At 38.5% G+C, this 18,790-nt stretch overlaps 1 protein-coding gene across 9 annotated transcripts in view; it reads left to right on the forward strand.

The window, feature by feature from the left end:
• ACACA (acetyl-CoA carboxylase alpha) overlaps nt 1-18,790 on the forward strand; it is a 271,850-nt gene that overhangs the window by 165,791 nt on the left and 87,269 nt on the right. For all 9 annotated transcript variants that reach the window (XM_065911051.1, XM_065911053.1, XM_065911050.1 and 6 more), the window contains 6 exons: nt 2,517-2,573; nt 2,819-2,863; nt 9,266-9,307; nt 10,369-10,584; nt 11,449-11,604; nt 14,210-14,413. In XM_065911051.1, coding sequence (XP_065767123.1) covers nt 2,517-2,573; nt 2,819-2,863; nt 9,266-9,307; nt 10,369-10,584; nt 11,449-11,604; nt 14,210-14,413 — 720 coding nt within the window. The remainder of the gene's footprint in view (nt 1-2,516; nt 2,574-2,818; nt 2,864-9,265; nt 9,308-10,368; nt 10,585-11,448; nt 11,605-14,209; nt 14,414-18,790) is intronic.

Consider the following 18,790-nt stretch of genomic DNA (forward strand, 5'->3'; position numbering starts at 1 on the left):
AAAAGAAAAGGAAACAAAAACAGTTTAAAAAAAAGCTGAAGTGATAACTAGTTTTGTTTTTCACTTCATGATCATGCTTCTAGCAGTTTAGAAAAAGTTTTTTCTTTTAAAGCACACATTAAACTATCAAATAGGTTGATCCAAATTGTCCAAATAATCTTCTAGTCCCAGCATGTCTTTTTTTCTCTCATAGAAATTAGGATCATATATTTGTAAATGACTTGTGGAGGAGATTGAAGCAGTCAGTGTAAATGGAGTTTCTCCAGGTGCTGGCGCCTAATCGCTGGGTAATAGCTGTGGACTTGCTGTGAGCCCCGCATTATTACAATGTAATCAGAATCCTGTTGCTCTGCTGTTATTGTTAGCCACTTGTGGAATTTTTAAAGCAATAACAATTTTGATTTTAAATCATGGCATTATTAAAGTTATTTTCTTCCCTTGCCGGAACATAGCTATTGATGCTTATCTTCGAAGGAGTTGGCTGTAGTGGAATTCTTTGTTGGTGTCAGAAGAAATGTTTCTATTCCTTGGCATACAGGATCAGAGAACCACCACTGCCCCACCCCACCTTTTTAACCCTCCCTCTTCTCTTCTCCCTCTGCTTCTCCCTCTGTCCCTTCCTCCTTTTTCTCCTCCCTTCCTCCCTTTCCTCCTCCCTTCCTCCCTTTCCTTCTTACTGTAGTATCAACGCTTGGTTATTTACTCTAGTGAGTATGATGCCCATACCAATCATTTTTAAATGTAGTTAAACCAAAATTTATTTATATTTGATCTAGGAATTTATTATTAGGAAATTAATTTTTTCTACTTTTGCTTATGCTGTTGATTAGTTTTCTTACTAAAAATTGCCATAATAAAAATGGAAAAATAAGAGGAAATGGCCCAGGGATGTGCTTATTTATAGGGGGAAGCCAGTTTGGATTTAAAATATATATAGTATCAAGAAAGTTAAGAATTGGTTTATGAATATACGTCTCAGTTAGAGTTAAGCAAAGTATACGAGCAAAGTACAGTCCGGATGTGAGTTCTGAAAGTCAGCATAGTTTTTGTATTGGTGTTATTCATGTATGTTTTCAGGTTCTCCAACAAGTGGGATTGCTTTTCTGCTTGTTGCCGGGTAGCCCCTCTTTATTAGGGACCTTTAAGAGCGTGTCTTACTTAGTTCATTCATCTGTTTCTTTGTCTCTGCCTTTTGAGATGAGTGAGCAGGACAGAATACAGGAAGGCTTAGAGCCCAAGGCCCAAAACTCACAGAAGGATCTGTTTTGAAACTGCTAGTCTCTGTTGACTTCTTTTTTTTTTTTTTAATTTTTTTTTTTAACCATGGCGTTTTTGTTTGTCATTTTATTTATTTTTAATTGAAGGATAATTACAATATTGGTTTCTGCCATACATCAACATAGATCAGCCATAGGTACACATATGTCCCCTCCCTCTTGAGCCTCCCTCCCACCTCCCACCCCAGCCCATATTTTTATTTTTTTATTTTATTGTATTTATCTTATTTTTATTTATTTATTTTATGAGACATGTAGGGTTTCCCTGGTGGCACAGACTAAAAAAGCTGCCTGCAATGCAGGAGACCCGAGTTTAATCCCTGGGTTGCAAAGATCCCCTGAAGAAGGGAACGGCAACCCACTCCAGTATTCTTGCCTGGAGAAAAACCATGGACAGAGGAACCTGGCAGGCTGTAGTGCTTGGGGTTGCAAAGAGGCAAACACAACTGAGCGTCTTACACACACACACGAGGCATGTGGGATCTTAGGACCCCAACAAGGGATCAGACCCGTGCCCGTGTTTTGGGACTGTGGAGTCTTAACCACTGACCTCCAAGGAAGTCCCTGTTGACTTCTAATATACTGCTTACCTATGCCAAGCAGAAATATGAATAATCACTGAATTTAAATGCCTGTTAGACTTTGTTTTCAACAACTTTTAAACAGAATCCTTTAAAAAATGCCTCCATATAAAATAAGGAAGAAATGTTTTAGAATTGATAAGGTTAGAATTTGTTAACAGGTTGAAGTCCAGAAATGCTGTACCAAGTGGTAGGTGATGTCTATAATCTAAATAACAGTTTAGGACTTAAGTTTTCTGTTTTGTGGAAGTTTCTTATTTTTCCTCTACCTGATTTCATTTAGCTTCTGTATCAGTATTGTTCTTCACATTTAAATACATGCCCAACAGTACAATTTCTGTAAGCAGAAAGTGTGTTACTGTCTACCTTGATATATATGAGTCCTTAGAGAATTTAGATGACCCCATATGACCCTTTCTCCTTCACAGAGTTCTCTTCCCATTTCATCCAGATCAATATATAAAACCTATTCTGTAAGACTCATTCCCAGGAGCCAGGTTGAGACTGATTTATTTGCAAGTTTGAAGATACTAAGTCAAGATATAGATATCCAAAAAGAATGTTTAACCCAATCAGGGCCTTCTGAGGACTGAATAGGCTAACATTTAGGATGAATGCTGGTCTCATGTATCTTCTGTTTTTACATGTTTGTTTGTAGAAAGCTACCCTGGTTGAACATGGGATCCGACGCCTTACTTTCTTGGTTGCACAAAAGGTATTGCCACGTGAATTATGTATCTGTGTCATATTTCTTATGCTGCTGCTAGAACTTTAAAAGTGAAAAATGGAATTATACTCATAGACTTACTTATAGAATTTATGTAAAGGAATAACTGTTTCAGTATAAACTTAATCAAGAAAAGCATTAGTTTGTCATCTCCTTTTACTCAGTTCTTTTTAAATTTTATTTCTAATTGCCTTCTGCTTTTTTTCCCTTCCATTCTATCTTTCATTTGAAAGGATTTCAGGAAACAGGTCAACTATGAAGTGGATCAGAGATTTCATGTAAGTAAAAGAAACCATGATCACTTACTGTTTGTCTGTTGGCTGCTGGCTATGTTTAGAAGGGCTGGTCTGATATTTGGTCCCTCTACTTTAAAAAAGCATAAGAATGGATATTCAGGTCTTCTACAGAGTATTCAGACCAAAGGGTTCCCCCCGCTTTTTTTCCTGTATAATGAATTCTCAGTGTATCTCTGAGAAATAGTTAAAGAGTGAGCACATGCATTTATCCAAGTGAATAAGGTAGAAGCAGGCTCTAACTAGTAATTTCTTCTGTGCACACAGTGAATCAGTAATCAAAGACTGCCACCCATACTTGAGGTCTTGACTTCTACCAAAGATGGATTCAGATTCTATTATTGAGAGCTGCCAATTCTAAAGAACAATCATTTATTATTTAAAATGCCTTAACAGAGCCCAAGTTAGTGTTTTTGTCTTATGTTAATTCTACGAGGAGGAAATAAATAAAAATTAAGTTGCTGGTTCTCCCATGTAACCAAATTAACTATTAATATTTATGAGTTTAAAATTTTTATTGAAAAATGTGAATAAAGAGAACTCACTAAATAGCCTGGTATCTGAACCATGGTGTATTTATGTATGAGCATACTGTGTATCATTATAGCAAAGAGGTCAAAAATCCAGTTTGCAGTCAAGATGTCATTGTCTCAAAGGGCTGAATGTAGTTAAAATATTTCTTTAAAAATTGCTCCTGATATGGTGAAGTAAGATTCCAAAGGATATTTACAAAGTCTTAATGTTTCTGATGAGAATTATATTTTGTTTTTAGCAATCAAGATAATTAAGTTAGTTTTCAAGCCCTGCTCACTTGTAGTAATGAAGGTAACATTTGGGATGCTGGAAAGGACTTCCTAAACTCAAAGTCCTGTGTGTGGGTGGCTTTTACTGCCCCTTTGTTGTTAGGTCTCTAACACTTGACATTCTGTGTTCCTTTTCACAGTTCACCTTGTTGGTGTAGTCTATAGAGAAACAAGAGCCTCGCCTGCAGGCTAAAGAGCTAGGATTTTCTGAAACGCTTTAGGAAATGTTGTGGACTCCACAATTCCCCTGTGTTATTGATGTCAGGAAATCAAGCGGAGTGCAGATATATATCAATCAATAACTGTAGATAGAAGACAGGAGGCAGTGGAGAAGTATGAGGAGCTTAAAGAGAACCCCGGGGCTTTAGGAAGAAAAATCAGGAGCTTAGAGAATAAAATTGATACTTGGGGATAGAGTATGAGAATCTGTGAATAAATACTGTGGCTGGTAGATGCTGATCAGAACTCAGGCAGACATGCCAGAGCCAGGCCCTGGATTTAGAAAAAGTATCGGGCTAGGTTCTTAAGCACTAATCTAATTTGTTCTTTCATCACTGACTTTGGAATATATATTATTCTGAGGAGTAATACTGAATTTGTAAAATTGTTTTCCTTTTTCCTTAGAGTCTTCATGTCTATTGCACACTAACTGGTTTTCTATAATCAGCATTCTATGATAAAACCCTCCACTGAAATTTTTTTTAAAGACCAAAGCAATGAATTGTCACGGACATTTTTTTGGACACTTTCTTACCATTGAATCCACATCCTGTCCTAGAATACATCTAACCGCTTTAAAACATTTTTTTTTCCCTCCCTGCTCTCTTAATATTTCTGGATTTCAGTTGAATAGAGACATGTATAAGCAAGATCTGTTTGAAAATGAGCCCAGCAGGTGGTCTTCCCTATCATTCATTGTCCAGCTTCCATTTATAGTGGCATGAAGTGGGAAATCAGTTAAATTATCAAGTGACTTGATCTGTCATAAGTGTAGGAAATGTTGCTTTAGGATGCAGAGAACATGAAGTTTCAGGTATGGACTGGATCTGCCCTGAAGAAGTGTGTGGCAGAGAAGTTGGGGTGTTTTTATGTTAGGCCCCTGAGACATGATTAGCAATTACTCAGGGGGCAAGGGTGACTATTACTGAACTCTGGCCAGGATCTGCCGTAGCCAGGAAGCCCTGGCGGGAGTTGTACAAATCTGGGGCTCACCATCATGGTGCTGCTCCGAGTTCCTCCGCTGGTGGTGGCTTGAAGGATGTTTGGCCTCTGTCATGTCACCCGACGTGCACTTGCCCTCTAGTTAGTGTAGTGTGAAAAAGAGGAAGCTTTCCGGGAGCATTAGCGATGAATCCCTTGATCTCTCTGGCTTCCTGGTAATCCACTGTTATGTATGCAGCCTCCCCTGCTCTACACTGTGAAATCCCTATATTATTGAGTAGAAGAGGAGACACGTGCGGGAGGGGGCAAGGAGAGGAGGAAGGTTACCACGATTGGTTCAGGAAAAACACTGGCTGGCGTGGAAGGAGGTAGCCATGCTGTTGCATAGCCGTCGTCTCTTGGGCTGCTTCAGAACCAGAACACTGCTGGGTGGAGGGTTCCTAGAGACTGTGGAGGCTGCTGCTGCTAAGTCGCTTCAGTAGTGTCCGACTCTGTGCAACCCCATAGACGGCAGCCCACCAGGCTCCCCTGTACCTGGGATTCTCCAGGCAAGAATACTGGGGTGGGTTGCCATTTCCTTCTCCAATGCATAAAAGTGAAAAGTGAAAGTGAAGTCACTTAGTCGTGTCCGACTCCTAGTGACCCTATGGACTGCAGCCATAGGGCTCCTCCGTCCATGGGATTTTCCAGACAAGAGTACTGGAGTGGGTTGCTGTTGCCTTCTCCCAGAGAATGTGGATACTAGGTATTTATTCACATGGCAGCAAAGGCCGGATTTATTTCCAATATTGTTTCATCAATACAGTCCCCGGAGATCTGTCCACCAGAATGTCTGCTGAGTGTCTTGGCTCTACATGGAGACCATTCTTCTGAGCAGGCAGTAGTCACCAACATTAAGGAGTCTTGGTGTTTGAGTCTGTTTCCATAACCAGCTAATTAAAGCAAATACCCATAATGGGACTTTGAATATCAATGCTTAACATTGATACTTGAATAGAAAGTTTGAGGAAAAGCAAGTCTATCCTTGTAAATATCTTCTTCATATTAAAAAGAAAAATTGAGGCCTTGAAAGCAAAAGAAGACTCTCTGAATTTCTATATTAAGTTGCTTTTCTCCAGTTTTATGAAGTATTAAGTCTCTGTTCATTTCATGCACATTCAGATCTAGAATTCCAAAAAGTGTGGCAGAAGATGCTGTTTAATTGGAACATAAGTAGTATACTTTAAGAAGCTTTGCATATTTTTTTTCCCAGTGAAGTTTTGTTAAGGATGCTAAAATGCGTGTTTCTCAGATCTTTTCTTATACTTGGCTGCCCAAACAGAGCATTAGGTCCAGAAACCATGATGAGATTCTAAATCAGATTTCCACCTGTAGTTTCTTTTTGTTTCTTGTTTGTAAGATTTCATGAGATTTTTAAAAAATCTGCTGTAAATCACCTAGGAGATAATTGCAGTTTTACTGATTTTTATGTGAGTGACTCCCACTTTAAATGTTTTGGATTGTTTTCGCCTGAAGGAAGAGCCCACTATCAAAAACAGTTATCATGGTTAGTAGTTCATTTCTTTTTAAAAAAATTGATATATCAGTGATATCTCAATAAAGCTAGAAAAAAATTGGCAGTTCTGTTTGCTAGTGGATCAACTATTAGTTTTTCAGAAGGTTTGGTTTGAGTTTTTGTTTTAATTACAGTCTATATAATTAGTTCTCAGCATGTTGAGGTAAAAGAGAATTGCACCAGCAAGCTTCCAATTTCTTCATCTCATTAGGTTTTTAACACGATTATTAGTATCATAATCAGCTATGATGTTTTCTGTTGCAGGTTTTCACATTCTCTGATTTGCAGGGTGTCTTGATTGGCTAATTTAGGCAAATTATTTTGATTGTCTTGATGATGGTTGGCTGATTAGAACACAGCAGGGGTATAATTTCTTCCTGAGAAATGTTGCATTCTTTTGTTTTTTGGTACCAGAACACTAAGAGGGTTTTTCTTTGTGTACATTCAATTATGATATTTGCCCATAACACTAGTAGAATGCCTAGAAAGCAATTACATTAGTGACGGAGTAAGCTTGAATGCCGTTAGTGGAAAAATTGGCTGTATAAGGATGTGGTAGGATGAAGGAATTTACTAAAACTATAATCAGACTTTGGGATTTCTTCTGTGTTTTCTGTGACTTTTGAGGGGGGGAAAAAAGGCAGTTTTCTACAAAAGTCTTTCCCTGTGTTAGAGAATTGCTCATTAATCCTGGTTTACCATTGCATGGAAGTTCGTGCCATCTCCTATTCTGAATGTTTTGTGCTTAGTGAGGACTTCACTGTGGAACGAAAAATTTATTCAAAAGTTTAAAAACGTTTGTTCGCATCATCTTATCTTTTGTGTAAGTGGTATACTAAGTAACAGTTTTAGGTAACTAATTAATTAAAGTTAAAGAGGAATTGAAGAGTATGTGATTAAAAGATTGTATCATTACTTTCCTTGACTTTTCTTTCAGAAAAAATCTCATGGAAGGACTTTGTTACCCTTCTTTTTTGACTCATGTTACTTTTTAGCTAATGCTCTGAAAGCCATACCTCTTGATAATAAAACCAAAACTAGACTGTATAAAGCCCCGAGCATGAAATCTACTAACAATTCAGCTCAGCATCTTCCTGCTTAACCTTGAAGTCATCCCCATGCTCTTCACTGTCGTTCAGGGGAATTAGAGAATTATTTAGGACAAAACATCATCAGTAAAAGATCAGTGCTGTGTAAAATCCACTTTCAAAGGTCTTTTGAAGACCCACGCCTGGACAAGTGGTTTGCCGGCCTTGCCAAACAAGCTCCTAGAAGCTGTTTTTCAGTTAAAATGCCAAGGAAAATGTAAAAAGATTTATTAACTGAGCAAGTTATAGTTGAAGTGTTAGACCTGTGGGAAGTATTCAAGAAGTTTTCCATAAATTTAAGAACCATGAATTTTGCTTTTTTTATTTTTATTTTTTGCTTTTTTTCCTTAAAGCCTTAATTTCTGGGGTTTTTGGTTTTTGTCTCAAAAACAAACGTGGTTCTTGAAAGAGAAGTCCTCTAAATAAGGAATTTGGATTAAAAAGAATAGATAGGTAACATCCTGTACTTGCTAGGTAGAGATGAAATGGCATGAGCTCTAGTGTTAGACCCAAGTTCACCTTACAGGGTCATAATAATTGGGATTGGCATATATACGGCAACGATACTATGTATAAAACGGTGACTAATGAGAACCTACTCTACAGCACAGGGAACTCTCCTCAGTGCTCTGTGGTGAACTACGTGGAAAGGAGTTCCAAAAAACAGGGGATATATGTATACGTACAACGGATTCACTTTGCCATACAGTAGAAACTAACACAATATTGCATAGCAACTATACAGCAATAAAAACTTATTTAAAAAAAACAAACAAGAAACAGTACTCTTGCAGAGAGGCTGTTGGGAGCATTCGACGGTCAGCACATGAGAGCGCCGGCCGCCTGCAAGGCTTTGGGCTCATGTTCCCTTCATGGTTCCTGGGGTTCACTGAGGGGTATTTAGGCAGCTAGTCCTGGTCTCTCTGCCTTGTTCCGATAAGTGTTTGATTACATTGCACTCATAATGAAGAAGATGCCTTAATGAACCTCCTATGGAGGCAAATAGCAATGACTTGATTCCAACACTTGCCAGTAGAGCTTCCCATCCGAGAAAGAGGGGTATTTGGTATTAGTAAGTTAAATTTCAGAAACTAATGGACTCTGCTAATTGAATTCATCTTTGTTAATTAATAAGGTTCTAGTAAATTGGTTGCTTCCTTGGGTAATGCCCTGCAAAAGAGCAGTAAGATCTAATGATTGCATGTTCACTAGTTCCACCCTATTCTTTCCTAGACATAGAGGGCTACTGACCAAAGTAACATCTCACACTTTTCTTTGTCTTGAAATGTTATTGTTTAAACCTTTGAAATTATTGACTTGAGAGTGAATGAGGGGGAAAAAAAGCGTGGATTGGGGATGCTATGTTCTCTGGTGAGTTTACACTTTAAGAGTTTCTTAAGGAGAAACTTGGGAAATCAATCCAGTAACTACTATTGCAGTGCTGCAGTGTAAGGATGCGTTGGTCTTATGTGCCAGTTTCTGCCATGGGCAACAGCCAAGAAGACGTTTTCCACTTGGGAGATGAAAAAATTACCATTTTTAATCCTAGAAGAGGGTAGCTATTGTTGGGTTAATATTGTGGTGGTTCTCAAATTTGTAAGTGGGGTCAAAGTGACGGATACCCAGAGGATCATTCATTTTCTCCAGACTAAGCTTAGGTAACGATCGTGTTTTCTAGGCAACTGTCTTCTAGATGCTTGACTGTTTCTCTACCATGTGTTTATCCCCAAGAGTCGTGTCTATGAAGGACTGACACGTTTTCCCTCCTTCTTTAACACAGAGAGAATTTCCTAAATTTTTCACATTCCGAGCAAGGGATAAGGTAAGGACTGATTTTTTTTTTCCTCTTTTTTTTTTTTTTTTTTTAAATCTTTGTTTTTTCCTTAAAACACCCAAGAATGGTGTATCTGTGCCATATGTTCTTACCGTTCTTCTTTCTCTAACTGAACGTATACTTCCCTTTGTCTTACATACGTCTCTGAACTAAACAAGGTTCCCTTCCAAAAGAGTTTGGTTCAGGAAACACTGTATTGTCCTGACCTACTGAAGACAGAGATAACTTTCAAAATCATCCATTGGGATAATCCTAATGATGTAATATGAAAGGACTGCTGTAGTTAGTTGGATTATTCTCGTCACCCACGGACAGTTCATTTATCACGGCTTGTTTATGTGCATTTTTCAATTTTAAAATACAGAATTTCAGACCACATTGGTTTCCTCTTATTACCAGCTTATGTGTTTGGCTTTCTCTCTCCATTTACTCTATGAACATGTGCTCTAAACATGTCTGGCTTCAGCACAACATACAGTAAATGTAAATACAACTTGAAAAAGAGAAATATGAATAATTATGCACGGATACAGGCTATTCCGTAGCCAAATACCTGTTTTTCAATATTATATGACGTTTGTTTTCCGGTGTCCTTTTTCACTGTGCCAGAAATGGTAGGAGTATGAGACATGGATCCTGCTCATATGTGTTTTAGATGAGTTGGATAAAACTAAAACACCGGTATGTGAAATAGATAGTAATGTGAAGTAGTTTGGTTAATTGTTAAAAAAAAAATTGAACTGTGAAGGCTTTAAATGCTAGAGGAGTTTTGAGGGAATAGATGGGGTTTGTTTGTTTGTTATTAATGGAGAGCATCACCAGTTGTAAAAGTATAAATGATGAAAGCTTACAAAGTAAGCGGGGACTCTAGTGCCTAATCTTACATCAGTTGTTGCAGTTTACTTGTATGTAGCTCCTCTTTTTTCCCGTTTGGTTCATTGGCACAACGATGTGAGTTATGTTTCTTTTTTAAGCATCTCTTTTATACCATAATATAATTCTGTAACTGCCTCTTGTAAGCTGTTCTTTCCTCCAATTCTTGTATTCAGTTTGAGGAAGATCGTATCTATCGTCACCTGGAGCCTGCCCTAGCTTTCCAGTTAGAGCTGAACCGGATGAGGAATTTTGACCTTACTGCCATCCCATGTGCCAATCACAAGATGCACTTGTATCTCGGGGCAGCCAAGGTGGAAGTGGGTACAGAAGTGACAGACTACAGGTTCTTTGTTCGTGCAATCATCAGGCATTCTGATCTGGTCACCAAGGTGGGTGCTGTACTGTCTTCTCTTTTTATCTTGGGCGGGGGCGCTGTGCCATTCGGCTTGCAGTGTGTTAGTTCCCTGACTAGGGATCAAACCTGTGCCCACTGCAGTGGAAGCACAGAGTCCTAACCACTGGGCCATGGAAAGTTATCTCTGAGGGAAGAGACAGAGACACAGCCATGATTCAAAATCAGGTTTTCCTCTTGCATCAAGATTCTTGTTCTCTTTCATCCTATTGTCCAATAATCACCAGAAGTCTAAGAGTCAGTTCTTTCACAGAGGTAAATATTCCATGGAATAAAGGGCTTTTTTTCCCCTTTCATTGATTTTTCTTGGTAGTGGAAACATGATAATGCTTGCTTGAGAAAAGGAAAAGCATGCGAACAGAAAAACCACAGGGAAGTGTGGGTGATGATAGAGGATAAAATGAAAAGTTAGAGATGACTCCTTGGTAAACCTGTCTAAAAGTGGGGGTGGTTTCTGTACATAGCTGATGTGTGACTTGTTCCTGCATCCCATAGCCATAACCTTTCTGCAACTTTTCCTCTCTAAACAGTTTTCCTTTCTACGCTGCTCTGTCTGGCAGTTGTGACCCTACTAGGGTTGCAGCTCTGGGGGTGCACAGGATCTCCACTTGTTGTAAGAAAATGGTACCGAACAGGCAGGAGGAAGAGTTGGTGGGAACTCTTTATCTGACCCTTGCTACCCCCTGCTGCCTGTGGTCTTTGGGTTGACCCCAGGAAGAAAGATAAATAACATCTACATAGCAGCCTTATGACTTGTCAGGTTGGCCAAAACCCAAACAAACTTTTTTGGCCAAGCCTATAAAACACATTAATGTTGATGGTGATTCTCTTTCCTGCATAGGAAGCTTCCTTTGAATATCTACAAAATGAAGGGGAGCGGCTCCTCCTGGAAGCCATGGATGAGTTGGAAGTGGCCTTTAACAATACAAATGTCCGAACTGACTGCAACCACATCTTCCTCAACTTTGTTCCTACAGTCATCATGGACCCATCAAAGGTACATTTCTCTGTCGCTTCACACCCTGCACCCGCCAGCACAGCAGACAGTCATTCTTACTTGTTTGCACTTGGACCTGGAATCAGGTACTGTCTTGGTCAGCTGCCTGAACCCTTGCTCTTTGAAGTTTACAGAATGCTTATAGGACTGGGTTTCTGGGATGATATCAAAAATTTGATGTAACCATTGAAATCATACCTCAAAACTGAAGGTGTCTCTTTGTTCTGCTATGAAGCTTTACTTCTCCACTACCTGCCTTTGAGTTTCTGCTGAAAAGCATGTGATGGTGTCTGACTCCCTTGCTGTAGTGATCTCTGAGTAAATAACCTTTAAACACAGTGATTTAAAAATTTTAAAAACAATCATAATTTACCATGAGACTTAGCTGTGAGTAGAAATTTCATAATCATACATTTTATGTTTTTAATTTATAATTATGTTTAATTTACATTAATACATACATTTTAATGTAATCATTAAATATTAACTCATAGTTTTGTTTGCTTTCATGGATTAGTTTAAAAGTGTTTCTAGTCCATTGTATTGCAGGATATATAAGCCACTAAAAATCTTGTGATATAATTTGTATATAAGTAAATACATCCATTTAAGTATAAAGTTTAAAACACTGAAGGTGGTTTGATGTTATCTTGATGGTCACTTGTAAGCAGTACAAAAATATAAAACTTCTACCTCTTCTTCCATTGGCAACTGGATATTTTATGATATTTACCACGATAGCAGTCCTATTTTGTTTAATTCCCTAACATTTCTCATCTGGTATAACTAACTTTGCTATCATTGGGCATTTTGACAAAATTACTGCCTCTTTTTACTGGTCATCTGATGGCCTTTGAGCAGTAATATACCTTCCCAAAGTGTCTAACCTATTTCTCTTTAGTATTTTTCCACAGAGGAAAATTCGGTTGATATGGAATTCCACACATAACAATGTATGGTTTCTTCCCCGAGGCTCTATTCTAAAATGCATTCCATATAATTTAAGGAAGGAAAGCAAGGTGACTCTCTACTTGACCTTTTATCCCAGGTGTAATAAAGATGGTTGCTCTCTTGTTTCCACTCCCTCTAACCTTTTTATGATATTGTGGAATTTGAATAGCAGAACCAGTATATTTGAATAGGAGACCTCTTTCTCAAGAGCTATTGTAGGCATGGACTTTTGCTTTTTGAACTTAATGTTCAAAAGACCCGAGAAATCATTTTCTACTTTTTTTTTCTTCTAAACTCAAACTACTGATTAGTTGCCTTGTCCGCCAGGAAAGCCGAGGTCAGGGCTACTTACTGAGTTTCATAAAGTCTCATCATTCGGTTTAAGCAAAGGTTCTTTTGAGCATCCTGGGATTGATGAAACTAGGAGAGTTAAAATGTGCCCTGGACACTCTGTCACTATGTATATTTGTAGATATGACTTAGCATTCCTCTGTGAGTTTTTGCTAGCAACCTCTCTGTTTCTACTCCAAATGCTCATATGCCCTGACTCTGTCTTTCTAATCATAGATAGCTGTCAATTTCCTGTATTTAGAAATTGTTGACTTTTGTTCCCTCAAAAAAACAATGGATAGATATCTCTTGGTTAACAAGACAAGTGTGGGCATAGAGATGTTAACTCCTTGAAACTCATTTTAACCTGAAATTCTTTGGAACAGAAATAAACTATAAGAGTGGCACATACTTCCAAAGAGCCACAAATGAAGGATGAAATGAGATTTTTTTTAAAAAATTCTCTAAGATGTTGAGAAAGCATTTTAGAGACATAACTTCATTTAAGAAAACATTATTTTGAGTAGTATGTCTTAGCTGCCTGTAACCATATTAGGAATAAAAAAATTCTTTTTTGCTTTAGTACGTCAATAAGGAAAAATCAAATCTAAGGCCACTTGGTTAAAATAACTCACGAAACCCTAAAAATGAGGGCCACTAAACTGCCTTGGTATAAAGTTTAGAAAAATGAGGGAACATTTGCCCCATCTCTTTAAATCCTAGTTGGACTTAGCAGTGACCTAGCTTCAGAGCTCTGTTTAGAGAGAACATTCTAGCACCACCTACAAATTGCCTTTTTTTAATTTGTGCAATTTACCAAGAAACATATATTATAAAGTTTAATAAAATTGTATGGAAAAAAGCTCATGGTGGTAATTGCTATGTTGATTTAAGGTCCTGAAAGTGCAATGAAGCATAGTTACCATGCATATAAATGCTACTTAATAGCTGTTTAACTAGAGATTTTATTCTTATTTGGGGCCTTCTCTTAAATCCCATGGCTTCTAATTTTAGATATTGCAGATCTTTGGCATAGAATATGAATACAATTGGGAAAGAGGAAGGGAGTTGAACAAATTTGGGTGTTGTGAGCCAGAGGAAAACCACTCAAATGCCAGGCCAGCGTGAAACTGTCCCTGATTTGTTCTAAGTAAGAGTAGGGTTGGGGAGAAACTGTGTGTCTTTTTGGAAGGAATACATGGAGGACACATCTCCAGGAACCAGAATCTGTTCCCTTTCCTCCCTTCCCAAAGATGGGTAGACCTGAATCAGATCCTAGTTACAAGGTGCTTAAGTTTTGTGCTTGGTGATGTGTCTGTGTCAGATTGAGGAGTCCGTGCGGAGCATGGTGATGCGCTATGGAAGTCGGCTGTGGAAACTGCGTGTCCTCCAGGCAGAACTGAAAATCAACATTCGCCTGACACCAACTGGAAAAGCAATCCCCATCCGCCTCTTCCTGACGAATGAGTCTGGCTATTACCTGGACATCAGCCTGTACAAGGAAGTGACCGATTCCAGGACAGCACAGGTACAGTAGTTAGCAGGTTCCTCAAAGTTTTGACTTGGTTCCCCCAGAGAGAAGCCACTTGTCCTTGTTACAGAAAGACCAGAATTCACAGATCCCATTGTCCCACCTAGCGGGGGTTATCCTCACTCAGCTTAAATGGTTGCATGAACTTGAAACACTTCATTTGCCTCATAAGCAGCACCTCTCTCGTAATCCTGAATGTTTTGAAACCCTTAACCTTTGGTCATGAGTTGGGGAGTCCTAACAGGTGCCAAGTGAACCTGACTCCAGAGTAATTGTACAATTTAGGGTTCTTGGGCTACTTGAACAATTTTGTCTTTTCTGATCTGATTTGTCCTTGTTCCTGTTTTCAGCCTAGTTAGACCACTCATTGGCAAGGAAAGGAAGGAGAATTGTTGGAAGTATGAAATATCTCAAAGAAAGAATTTTCAATATAATATAATAATATCTTGAGCAAGATCAAGCAGAGATTTTATCTTATTTACCCTTTGTTCCACTTACACACATTATCTTGCCTTCAAAGAATTCAGAGTATCATATATCTATAAAAAAGCAAAGTGGCACACTTTAACCTATTTTTTCAGGTAGAAGAATTGAGAAAGTGAAAATGAAAAGTGACTTTAAAAGTAGATTGGTTCTATGATAACAGAGAATTCCCTTTTAATCTGTTTGATCACCTTAGTTTCTAAATCTTTGAGCCATTTACTGTGGTACAGGATTTAGCTTCATTCACCACTATGCACGTCTTTTTAAGAACTGGGATGTTAATTTTAGGTCTCTGACCCAAACTTGGCAATTGCCTTTCTTCTCGTTAAAGGATGAACTCGCTCCTTTGTATGTGTACACAAGACCTCGGTCTGTTCTCTGTATTGGGTGATGAAGAGATTATGTGTCTCTTGTTTTTATCTACGTCCTTTTAAGTCTGGGAACAGCAGTAAGAAAAGACTTTTTTGCCAGGATTTTGAAGACAAATTTTAAAACTCTGAATTTGGACAGTTGTCTGAGCGACCTTTCATTTCGTGCTTTGATTCCCACGTAGATGGCCAGAGAAATCTATCCTGTGAGAAGTGAACAGTTAACACAGAAAGTGTGCGCAAGAGTGCAAGGGGTGAGCAAGAGAAAGAGTATTCAATAATTTTCGCGGCATTTGATGTTTTTCAGGACAACCTTAAAGACATTTTCAGTCAAAGCTTTCCATGGGCAGTGATGTTTTTAATTAACTTCTACAATGGCTTCAAGGCAGTTCTATTCTTGTGAAAAATAAGATGGCCACTTGAGATTTTAATGTTTTTGATAAATATGTTTGTTCTTCATAACTACTCCCCCTGTCCTTTCTTTTATTAGAAAGCTCTGAGATTTCCCTCGTGCTGGCCAGTGGTGACACAGGGGCATGAGAGGCACAAATGCCTTTATTCAGGGTTTAGTAGAAGGAAATGGCAACCCACTGCAGTATTCTTGCCTGGAAAATCCCATGGACAGAGGAGTCTCACAGGCCATGGGACCCTCACAAAGAGTCGGGCATGACTAAGTGACTTACGTTTGGCACAACAAGTATTTGAAAAAATAAATGAGCTGCCTTTTGCCTGAGGGAGCTCCCTTCTTGCCACAGGTCCTGTGTATCTAGGAAGCCCTAAAGGAAGGAGTGTCCCTCAGGTTGCAGTGGCCCCTGCCAAGTGTGAATGTAGGAGCCCACAGCTGGAGGAGGGAGCTTACGAGAGAAAGAGCTTCCCACTCGGTTCTGGCACTCCAGAAGCCTCCTTGATGCTTATCAGCTATTTAGTTTTTTCCTTTCTGCGCTCTAGTGAGTCATTACACGAATCTAAAACAACATAGGACTGTGCGTATCATTCAGTCATTTGTTCGTTAATTTAACATTTATTGACCACTTATGATGTATCAAGCAGTAGGGATACAAAGTAAAAAGTGATATTTCCTCAAGAAATTTACCCATGATGGAAGAAGACAGATAATTAGTTTCTCTGTTGTATGATTTGATTTGTGCCATCAAAAAATAAGTCCATGGTTCTAAGGGAGCAGACTGTATGGGATCAGAGACTTTTTTCCCAGGAGAAGCCCTTTTTTTGTTTGTTTTAGAGAAGCCCTTTTGATGGCCTCTGGTAAAGGGTATATGATAAATAAAATATGTACATATGTTCTTGAATTTGTAAAGTATATACTTTATCAATTTTTAATGACTATGGCCATGATAGCAGAAAATGGAATTAACATAGGTAACATAGATAACTATCTAATATAATACATGTAATATATTTAATATGTATCTGTTATAACAGTTATGTTATCTATCATTCAGAGACTTTCAGGGCCATCCATTGTTATCAACCTCTTGTTCAAGAATAATTTTTCATTCTTTCTGTCAACAAGGAGCAGGGCTGACTGGCTTGAGTTTCATTTTATTTCACTTTCCTTGTATAGTGTTTGTGGTATTAGCTATCCTGAGCACTGATGTCAGGCAGAGTAGGGAGATTTGAGTAATCCATTACATAAGTCCATTGACTTCCAGTGTTCAGTGTAAGAGAAATATACATTTCAAAATCATCTTTATTGAGATAGAACTTAGATGTAATAAAAGGCACTCATTTTATGTGTATAGTTTGATTCATCCTGAAATTGTACATACCTGTGATCACCATCACAGTCATGATAGAGACCACTTGACACCCTCAAAGATTCTCTTTATTCTCCTTTGCAGGCAAAGGTAAGGGCACCCTCCTCAGCCCTAGGCACCCACCAGTCTGCTTTCTAATTTTATAGAGTAATTTTTGCCTGTCCTGGAATACCAGATAAATGAAGTTAGACAATATGTACTGTTTTGTGTCTGGCTTCTTTTGGTAAGCGTAGTGTTTTTGAGAATCATCCGTGTTTTATGGATCATGGATGTGCTCCTTTTTATTGCTGAGTAGTGATATACCAAAATTTTTATATTCGTTAACCTGTTGATGGGCATCCGAGGTTTTATTTTTCAGTTTGGGCTATTGTGAGTAAAGCTGCTATGAACATTCATTTCCAAATATCTGTGTAGATTTGTTTTCATTTGAGTAAATCTATGGGTACAATTATTGGGGCGTAGTAAGTTTAATTTAACCACGTTAAATTCCCACCAGCAGTGAGAGTACCCAGAGAGCTTTCTCCAGCCTGCTTCCTCAGCCCACACAGTTACGTTGCCTGAATGACCAGCCTGACTTTATCCCAGACCTCGCAAAACTGTCCCAGTTGGTCTTGTCTTTCCTAATAGACAGGACTGTATTGGATTGGCCAAAAAGTTTGTTTGGATTTTCCATAGGATCTTATGTAAAAACCCGAGCAAACTTTTTGGCCAACTCAATAGTTTCAAGAACCTATTGCTTTTGCTCTTTCTTCCCCCCTTATTTTGATGTGGGTTATCTCCTCTAAGTCCAGTTTTTACATACCTACACCCTAGCCTCACTTAACACTTTGAATCTCTTGAAACATTTCTATTTCTGCCTCCCACGTTACTAAGACATTGCTAATTCTACCTCCCACCTGGGGACTTTCATCATTAGCTCTGTGGAAGAGGATTGGGAGCTCGATTCTGTGGGTCTTTAAGCAGTCCACAACAGATTTTGTCCAGAATAGGACCTGACTGACAAGTAAGTAGAACACGCTTGTTCCTCTTGATCTAAAGGGCTAACGATTTACTTACTTGAACTGTACCCAGGATTTAGGAGAATACCTCATTCTCTCCTGGTGCCTGTTTAGCAGGCCTGCAAATCTGTTCATTAATGGTAGACTTAAGCTTGTATTATTTTAGGCCCGAAGAGATAGGTGGGTATACACACATACCCTCACTTCCCAGTCTCCATTTGCATTCACTGCACTGGGAATCTATGTTTTATGTATTCATGCATAAAGTGCCTAGCTTGGTGTCATACAACCTCTGGGCACTCAATAAATATTAATTGAATTGAAATAATGGCATCCCTTATAAATATTCATAAGCAAATAAAACTATCTAAATATATGAAATATGAGGTACTCTTCTAGAAATATTTGAGTTAAAATGATTAAAAACTGGTGTGATTTTATTATGTGACAATATAGATATTACAGGGTCTATTCCCTAGTTGTAGACGCAGTATACTGGGGGAAATATATCTGTATGTGCATTATATTTAATAAAACGTATATACTTTTTACTAAAGGCTCTGTCTTATGAGCTCACAAGAATCAGCTAGATGGATGGGTAAAATCTACTTGTGTCAAATCTTTGAAGCCTTTGTGTAGCTAATTGTACCTGTGAAGTACCTTCTGAGCCTGTGGACTATAAAGTGTAGGTGACCCCGCAGAGCCTTGACCTGGCTTTCTGTCTTTGAAGAAAGAACAGAGTTCTCTTTG

The sequence above is a fragment of the Muntiacus reevesi genome, chromosome 18, assembly GCF_963930625.1.
Source record: "Muntiacus reevesi chromosome 18, mMunRee1.1, whole genome shotgun sequence".
In the NCBI taxonomy this organism is placed as follows: domain Eukaryota; kingdom Metazoa; phylum Chordata; class Mammalia; order Artiodactyla; family Cervidae; genus Muntiacus; species Muntiacus reevesi.